This window comes from Triticum aestivum, chromosome 5D (assembly GCF_018294505.1).
Source record: "Triticum aestivum cultivar Chinese Spring chromosome 5D, IWGSC CS RefSeq v2.1, whole genome shotgun sequence".
NCBI classification, from domain to species: domain Eukaryota; kingdom Viridiplantae; phylum Streptophyta; class Magnoliopsida; order Poales; family Poaceae; genus Triticum; species Triticum aestivum.
Window position 1 is genome coordinate 46557068 of NC_057808.1, and position 8691 is coordinate 46565758.

Here is an 8691-nt window from a genome sequence, read left to right on the forward strand (position 1 = left end):
CCGTGCACAACTTGTTGTAGTAGACAGTCAGGAAGTTATCATGCTAAGGCCCCATAGGACCGCACCAGAACAGTAACCACCACAAATGAAGAGAAGTGTAGATCGAAAGGATCCAACCTAAAGACACACGAAGAACGAGAAATAAAGACCTGATCCAAGCAGATCCACCAAAAGCACTCACCGACCGAAACCCGCGAGATCCGCCGGAGACACACGTCCACGCGCCCTCCGACGGTGCTAGACGCACTAACAGGACGGGGGCTAGCCGGGGAGAACCTTGTTCCATCTTCAAGTAGCCGCCGCCGTTTCGTCTTCCTGAGCAAGACACAAACCCTACAAAACTTAAAGAAACACCTAAAAACGAAGCCCTTCCGTGGACAAAGCCCGGGATCTACCGCGCACCCATGGCCCTAAGGCCACAGGAGACGTGGCAGATCGGCGGCGCCGCCGACGGGAGGCAGAAACCGTAGCGGTCTTTTCTTGGAGGAGAGACAAAGATATGGAAGTGCCATTTTTGTCTTAACTTTTCGTGGAGTGTAGTTTTTTTATGGATAGGGGAGCTATTGGAGTTACTCTTATAGAAATATTCTAAATGCCCATGAATTCCCTCGAACCATTTTCGCAAAAAAAAAAGCCCCTTGAACCAATAGACCCAAATTCTAGTCCTAAATCCTTACAAATTTTCTAATAATACAAAATGATATTTCGTCAAAAGTTAAATGCGCAAAGTGCGCAAAAGCACGGCAGATTTTGTCGAATTTCTCGAGGGCCAAAACAAATCAAATCTCCTCTGCTTTCGGTGTGTCGACAGGGTGAACAGAAAAAAAAAAAACCAACACCCCCGCGGCGACTTTTCCTCTCCACCGTATCCTCCTCTCCCCTATGCTGCCCTGCCCTATCTCAAGCTCCAATCCACCGTGCCCTAGACCTGCCGCCGAACGTGCCCTAGCCCCAGCCGGCGCCCCCCGCGCGCGGCCACCGTCTCCGCCGCACCTCGCCGCGCCCCCGCCCCCGCCCCGTCCGCGGCCTTCGTCTCCGAGGTACGTACGAGCACGAGCTTTGTAGGCGTCGATCCGGTGGTTGATTAGTCGATCCCGAACTGACCTAGAGGAATTCCGGGTCTAGATCCGCATCCGTTCTGTTTGGCGGCAGGCGCTGTTGCTGTCGTTGTTGAAGGAGGAGGAGGAGGAAGGGGTGCCCTAGACTCCTAGGGCAAGGCTGAAGCAGATGGGTGCACCGAAGCAGAAGTGGACGGCGGAGGAGGAGGCGGCGCTCAAGGCCGGGATAGGCAAGCACGGGGCCGGGAAATGGCGCACCATACTCAAGGACCCCGAGTTCAGCAACATCCTGCGGTGCCGATCCAACGTTGACCTCAAGGTTCGTTCCTGCGTCCGTTTCCTCGGCTGTCAGACCATGCGCGCCTCTACTAGGTTGGAGACTCTGATGACTGTTGAGCGATTGCAGGACAAGTGGCGGAACATGAATGTCACGGTGAACGCGTCGGGCACTCGCGACAAAGTGAGGACGACGACCACGACGACTCCCACGGCTAAGAAGCCAAGGTCTGCTCCGAAGCAGGAAAGCCACTCAACGGCGATCACCACCATCACCTCTGACGGCGATGATGACGTCATTGACGTGAAGCCTATCATAAAGCCTATCGTAACGTTTACTACAGGTTCAGGGAATAAATCGCTATCCAGGTAGAGGTGCCCTGTTTGATATGCTGGTTTGGAATGCTTGTTTATGTCCTTTGTCCTACCAGTTTCTTGAACAGAAACTTGCAAGGTTTTGACTGCTTTAATATACCTCTATGGCGCCGTTCCTGCAGGCTAGAAAATATCATACTGGAGGCCGTGAAGACCTTGAATGAGCCTACAGGGTCATACAAAACAGCCGTTGCTAATTACATTGAGGTTTCTACGCTTCTTCTGTTTATGGTGTATACTTCATCACAATGAAATGTCAACAACAAACCTAATATATGATCCTTTACAAATGCCAAATCTCGTAGTCTTCATGAATAGAAAAACAGTACTCATTTATTTACGTCACCGATCACTTAATATAGTTTTGATAATTATTCAGGCAGTGATGCAGAAAATTCTGGGACAACATAGACATGCAGAAATGATTTCATTATAACCAGTGGCTATGAAATCGCATTCCATTGTGGTAGAGTTCTACCTAATCTAGTTTGTTATGTAGATTGCACCGTTCTTAACAATTTTCCATTCATGTAGGAACAATACTGGCCACCTGCTGATTTTGATCATGTACTGTCTGCAAAACTGAATGAGTTGACATCATCTGGGAAATTGATGAAGGTAGTAACGTTTCTTTCAACCGTAACTCCATTATTGTATAGATTATAAAGAGGTAGAAAAAATGCCCTGATATAGTAGCAAAGTCACACCTGTTACCATTGTTGTAGCATATAAATTAATTCTGATGATGCTCAATTGAATTGAACTAGGATGTTTTCATATTGTATGTTTACATATTATGTATGGATTTATCATTATATGGATGACTGTGCTTGATATGTTGTGCCCCCAAAATGCATTCGCCCTAGCAACACATGCGTGAGCACTCTTTGTTCCAAACATTGTTTGCCTGCTATTGGCATCTACTCCCTCCGTTCCTAAATATAAGTCTTTGTAGAGATTCCACTATGGACTACATATGGAGCAAAATGAGTGAATCTACACTCTAAAATGCATCTACATACATCCGTATGTGGTTCATAGTGAAATCTCTCCAAAGAATTATATTTAGGAACGGAGGGAGTACTTATCTATTCTATTATAATTTCTTTCAGTGTCGTAACATATCTAGTAGTACAGTATTTATCTAGTTAGTAAGATTCAAAATGTCATACTATATTTCAGAAAGATACTATTATACCTTTTGCTGGATCTCTTTGGTGCCAATGATATCTTTTGTATGCGTATTTTTTTTGCCATGGACCACCTGGAAATTGCTCTGTTATATATATTTTTAGTTGGAATGTAAGGTCCCTAAAACCATGAACCTGGATAATCTTTCTATTTTAGCCTTGAAAATTTGTATGTTCACACCTAGATAGGATAGGTTACTCTTTCAAAGAGTATAATCCATCTGCCATGCAGCCCAGTACTGAAGTTTAACAATTTTAGGTGAATCGGAAGTACAGGATAGCCCCTAGCTCGTCTTTTTTAGAAGGGCGAAGCTCCAAAATGCTGCTGCTTGATGATATAAAAAAGGAGCCAACCAAGGTAGAGAAGGTAGAGAGGGATGGCTTTACAGCCCACACTAAATCTCAGGTAGATGCTGAACTTGCACGTATGAGAAACATGAGTGCAGAAGAGGCTGCAGCTGCAGCCGCTCGTGCGGTTGCTGAGGCAGACGCTATCATGGCGGAAGCTGAGGCCGCAGTGAGAGAAGCGGAGGCTGCAGAAGCTGATGCTGTAGCTGCACAAGCCTTCGCGGAAGCAGCAATGTTGACTTTAAAAAACAGGAGTTCGGCAAAATTGGTAATTGTTCCAAGTACTTAAACTCTATGTTCAACTGTTTTTATTTTGCATGTTTTCAGTTGACATTTTGTTGCTTTTGCACACTTACACCACGCCACTTAAATGCAAGTAAATACATTCACTTTGCTTTAATATGAATTTGTAGCCCCCTCCACAAACAGTCGCATTCATATTGATGAGTAAACATTGAAACACATGAACACACATAATCAGAATCACTGCTTTCAAGCAATTTATATAGGAAAATGGGCACTTTAGAATCGTGAAAAAACTATGTTATCTGCTTCAGCAAAAACTGAACGCTTTCATGCTCACATGCAGATCATTCGAGGTTGAGACATCTCGTGGGAGCTGCGTCAGCGTACGCTTTCCTCTGACCTTGTTGTGCGCGTGTGCATGCCTGCTGAATTCCAGCGCAAACTAACTGATGCTTTGGTGTTACTGGAGCCATCGAGCTGATGGCAATGCTGATCTGTTATTTTAATCCATGCAAGCTCATCCCAGATTCAAGCAGCGCAAACTTGCTTGGTTTTCTGACTTGCACCTTGAAGCTAGTTACCTTTCTCCCTCATGCTGGTTTGCCGAGGGATGGAGGAAGACAAACTCATATTTAACTCCCACATTGCAGAGCCGTAAATGCGATCTGCACGGGCTGTGGGATGATGAGGAGAAGTCCAATAAATATAGATGATGGTCATTCCATCTCTTGGGACCCTTGTTGCTGTCATGGTTTAGGTCACTGACATGTTGGAATTTTTTCACCGTGGTGTTGGATTACCTTACCCTCCCTTTATGGTGAATCTCCCCAGCAAAACAGTGCCTTTGTGCTCGCGGTGTGTGTGGATCTGGTCTGGCCCAGCTCAAGTTATTTGGCACCCAATAATTGTGGCATGTACAGAATTTATTCATGTATTCAGTCTATAATTTTTTATCCAATTTTGACCGAAGGAGAAAAATGTCTGTTCTTCTGTCGGCGTGCATTGCGGTGCCCAGTTGTTTTTGCACCCGCAGTTGCAAATGACAAAGTTCTCTCTGGCGTTCCGTTCAGCTTTCTTCCTTTGTTAGCTCTTGCCATTGTGCAGCTGCTAAAGATTTGTGTGCAGTACAACTAATTCAAGTTAAGTGAATTCCTAGTACTAACAGTTACTGTGATCATGGAGAAAACTAGAGGAAAGCAGGCAGCTTTCAATCAATTACAGCCACTACTGTTAGTTCCTGCATACTTGCTATTGCCAAAACGTCATATATTTAGGAACGGAGGTAGTAGATAGCAATGATCCATGAAATTCCAGACAGAACAGCCAGAGTCCTGTTTGGAACGAAGGGATTTTACGTGAAACAGTTTGTTTCTATACAAATTGACAAAAAAAAAAGACCAGACCTTGAAAACAGGGAAAATTGGAGTAATGATACTGATTCATTGCAAGTCCAAAACAGGCGCTAAGGTTTCTACTTTATAGTACAACCATTCCATTCCAGTGAAACACTACTGCCTAATGCTGTTGCTAGTGCTACAGAATAATACTTGTACATGATTTTGTGTCAGAGAACCATCCGCCTTCGTCCTGGCCTCGCTATCCAGATTCCAGAATGACCCTTGCTGGATGCGGCACGGCATGGCAAAGATCGTCGGCGACTGTATCCTGCCTCATGCCAAACATGATTATTTTTTAAGAAATTCAAACAAAGCCTGTCCTGGAAATGAGCTATCAGGTCATCAGGAGAACATACCATATCATTTCAGGGAGATGAGATCTCCATTTCCAAATTTGGCAGGGTCGGTCTAAATTGCTAGATTACATAGAACATGTTGCAGCACACTGGAGAAAGGGCAGAAACATTCACATATGATAGAAGCATTTGGATGAAGCATGAATAATATGCAAGCAGAGTGAATGATGATTTAGTAAACCACCAAGCAGAGTCGATACTCTGAAGAAACTTTTTTGTTCAGATCAAACACGAGATTCATAAATTCCCTGTCAAACACCTCACACAGTTACACTGTAGACATAATTTTTGATCCAATCCTTTACATTCTACATTCTCTAATTCCATGTTAAACACCCCATACACTACATTGTCAAACATATTTCATGACTTCTTTGCTTGGCTGCTTGAAAGAGACTCGTGAAATAATAATTATTTGTTTTCTTTCCAACATCATGATATGATGTATTGACGTCTCCCAATTTCAAGATGGAATAATTCAGACATGTTCTAGTTCAGCATTTTAAGGTTCCATGAAAGAAAACTAGACCAAGCTAACCAGCCAATTTTACCCTTACCTGCTTTGACGAAGCAGGCACGAAAGCACCAAATTTAAGCTCTGAGCTATACAAATTCAAGGTCTCCAGAAGCCGTGTCGCCTAATACATTCCTGTCCAGGCCTGTTCTTGGCGCTTCTTCCAATTCATTGTCAGGATTCATGCTTCCTGCGTCTTCCAGTTCATCTCTGCCAGAGTCTCTCTGTGTTACCTCTTCGGTACTATTGTCTGGATAAACCCTTATCCTTATGCGCTTGCCTTTGATGTATCGATATTCAAATTTTGGCGGTGGATATTTCCTATTTAACTTTTCGTATTTGTCCAACATCTCTAGCTTCATAAATACATCACCGAGCATCCTGACAATCGAGGTATCAGGTCGAACACCCAGCTCTTCCATATCAGCAAAAACCTGGATGAGTTGCGAGGGAAACATGAAACGGTTAAAACTGAACAACCATTGCAGTAAGCATCATTTCTGTACCCATGTTCCTTTAAGCATAGTTTTTCTACCACAGAAGAAAATGATGTGATAATCACATCCAGTGTAAGGTCAATAATATGTAGAATACAACCAACTCAAACTCCAAATCTCTTAAGGCAAGCACAAAATTAGGTGAAAATAAATAAAAGGAATACAGATTCGCATCTTACTATGTCAGCTAAGTATGCAGATAGTTCTACAGTAGTATAGTTATTGACCCTCCGTGCAAGTAGAACAAAAAGATGCAAAATCAACATTTATAAGATTTGCACACTGAAAATAAACACAATATATTGAGTTTTGTTTTCCTACCTCAAACATCTTCTCGTATGACCCCAATCTGTAATACAAGGAGATTATTTTCATGAAAAAAATACGGGGCAAACCCTCCATGTATCTTGAGAATATCTTTTGAAATAGCTCTTCTGCTTCCTCAATTCGTCCATCCTCGACTAAAGCATTTAATAAAGTTTGATAGCTTCCCATGGTCTTCCCTTGACCTTTATTGAACATCCACTTGATAACCTAAACCAGAGATCGCGCAATTATTTTCTTGATACAAAAAAAGGAATATTAGTGGAAGGGTGGAGCCAATTCTAGATATTCAGTAGAGAAATAATATCCACCAGCAATTTCATTAGAAATACAAGATAGAAACACATCATACAAAATAATCGACACTTCCACATAAACAAGCATGAACTCCTATCTGATACCTGAATTATTCTTTTCCATTCCTTCTCATCTTCAAGCGTCTTCAGTGCTTTCTTTACCGCTATCAAGGGAAACTCCAGTTCCCATGCAACAAACGAATCAAGAGCACCATAAACCTCCTCCTTTACGTTAGACAAACCCTTAATCTGCAGGAGAAGATGAAAGGAGTCACGCAAATGCTGAAACAGAACTCTGGCAGTAACCCTTTGGGGACAAAATAAAAAGGAACACATAATATCTGTTGGCCCAAAGTTATTTTTTGATAAACAGTCTGCATGTAACAATTTATTAAAATCACTGCCGCAATTGAGAGTTGCAGAGTTCCATACGAAAGCTGAAGTACAGAACAACTGCTTTTGTTGCAGTGCAGACATGGAGTCATTGGGTAATCTAGTGTCTCCGAGCAGGGATAAGCACAAATCTATATAGAGTACAGATTCTAGTGACAATTACAACAGCGAAATGCAGAAGAACCTCACACATTTGACAAGCTTCTGCGACTTGGAAACGGTCCCGATTCTCTTATCCGTTTTCCACACGCGAGGATATCTCGGCCTCGGACCCCTGGCACCGCAAACCTGCGCCACAAGGTTGTACCAATCAGGATAAGCACCACCACCAAGTTCTGAACAAACCCCACATGCCATGGAGGTGAATGGAGCAGCTCACCACTAGAGAGTTGAACTTTCGCGGGCGCAGAGCGACGGTTCTCTCGAACGCTAAACCGAATGCGGGCGCCCAACACCTCAAGGAGAGCATGATGAAATCTGCAGCAGGGAAGCACGAATCCCCCAAGTTAATCCTCCAATATCACTACCCGCCTACTTCTCCGCTGTTCTTTGGAGGGGAAAGAGCAGGCTCGTACCTCGAAGACCGGGGTTCCGGAGATTGCGGAGGTAGGGACGCGACGAGAAGGGGAGCGGCGACGCGCGTGGTGCGTCGGCGGCGGCGGAGGAGGAGCTCCTCGTGCGGACGGGGGTGGGTGGTGGAGAGACGAAGGTAACTTTTCCAAGGTTGAGATAAGCTTTGTGCTCTCTTCTTTGAAGCTGAACTAAACTGACCGTAGAAAAGAAAAGGACTGAATTACAACTACAACTATGGTTTTGAGTAGGAGCAAAGTCCCTTTTTTTAGATCCACTATGATAATGAAAAAGTTTTCTAGACAAAATTTCTAGAGCAACGTCTGGTGTGGTTGGTTGCGCCGCTCTCTCCGCCCGCCTCCCTGACCCACACCCACCTCTCCTCCGCCGTCACGATCCTCCACGACGAGGAGCCGCGGCGCCGCCCGTGCGCCTTCACAATTGTTGGGGCACCTCCTCCTTTATGGCCTTGTCGCACCAGACACGGCACGACGGCGACGCCGACTCGTCGATGCGGGCGTAATGGTTGTGAGGCGGCGACGCCAGTTCCTCCTTCACGTGGCGTCCATGGATTTTGAGTCACACGACTAGTCGTCGACTAGTCGATGAGTCGCAGAAAGTTGTCGACTCATGCTCGACTTTTTCCGTGTCGCTACCCCAGAGCGCCTGGATGAGCCGCAACTCAAAAACCATGGTGGTGTTCGATTTGGACGTCACGGTTGCAACCGGGGGAGGGGGGTGGAGCCTCCGCCTTGATGCGTCGGAGAGGCGACGACGCCGACTCCGCCTTGATGCGGTGGAGTGGCGGCGAGGACGCCCCCGCCCTTGAGCACCCGCTCGATGAGGAGCCC

At 45.0% G+C, this 8691-nt stretch overlaps 2 protein-coding genes across 4 annotated transcripts; one reads left to right on the top strand and one right to left on the bottom strand.

Annotated features, from left to right (window-relative positions):
• Positions 1-841: 841 nt before the first annotated feature.
• Positions 842-4483, top strand: LOC123119357 (single myb histone 5). Its single transcript, XM_044539145.1, has 7 exons — positions 842-1040; positions 1126-1377; positions 1465-1703; positions 1832-1916; positions 2244-2327; positions 3159-3515; positions 3837-4483. Exons 2-7 carry the CDS (start codon positions 1228-1230, stop codon positions 3849-3851), a joined length of 930 nt encoding a protein of 309 aa, XP_044395080.1. The 5' UTR covers positions 842-1040; positions 1126-1227; the 3' UTR covers positions 3852-4483.
• A 396-nt stretch (positions 4484-4879) lies between these two features.
• On the bottom strand, positions 4880-8095 carry LOC123119358 (pentatricopeptide repeat-containing protein At4g21190). Of its 3 annotated transcripts, none has more exons than XR_006458622.1 (8): positions 7846-8095; positions 7650-7747; positions 7460-7558; positions 6983-7126; positions 6579-6791; positions 5804-6194; positions 5247-5335; positions 4880-5151 (listed from the first exon to the last, which is right to left on the bottom strand). XR_006458622.1 is itself a non-coding variant. In XM_044539147.1 (7 exons), exons 2-6 carry the CDS (start codon positions 7737-7739, stop codon positions 5850-5852), a joined length of 891 nt encoding a protein of 296 aa, XP_044395082.1. In that variant the 5' UTR covers positions 7740-7747; positions 7846-8095; the 3' UTR covers positions 4880-5335; positions 5804-5849. The 3 variants fall into 3 exon arrangements, 1 of the variants encoding a protein (XP_044395082.1); XR_006458621.1 differs by having other exon boundaries at positions 4880-5158; XM_044539147.1 differs by having other exon boundaries at positions 4880-5335.
• Between the last annotated feature and the right edge of the window lie 596 nt (positions 8096-8691).

Coding starts and splice junctions, on each gene's coding strand:
- LOC123119357 (XM_044539145.1), top strand. CDS start 1,228: ATGGGTGCACCGAAGCAGAAGTGGACGGCGGAGGAGGAGGCGGCGCTC. Junction 1,704..1,831: donor GGGAATAAATCGCTATCCAG/GTAGAGGTGCCC, acceptor CCGTTCCTGCAG/GCTAGAAAATATCATACTGG. Junction 2,328..3,158: donor CATCTGGGAAATTGATGAAG/GTAGTAACGTTT, acceptor TAACAATTTTAG/GTGAATCGGAAGTACAGGAT.
- LOC123119358 (XM_044539147.1), bottom strand. CDS start 7,739: ATGCTCTCCTTGAGGTGTTGGGCGCCCGCATTCGGTTTAGCGTTCGAG. Junction 7,127..7,459: donor CGCAGAAGCTTGTCAAATGT/GTGAGGTTCTTC, acceptor CTTCTCCTGCAG/ATTAAGGGTTTGTCTAACGT. Junction 6,792..6,982: donor AATGGAAAAGAATAATTCAG/GTATCAGATAGG, acceptor TCTCTGGTTTAG/GTTATCAAGTGGATGTTCAA.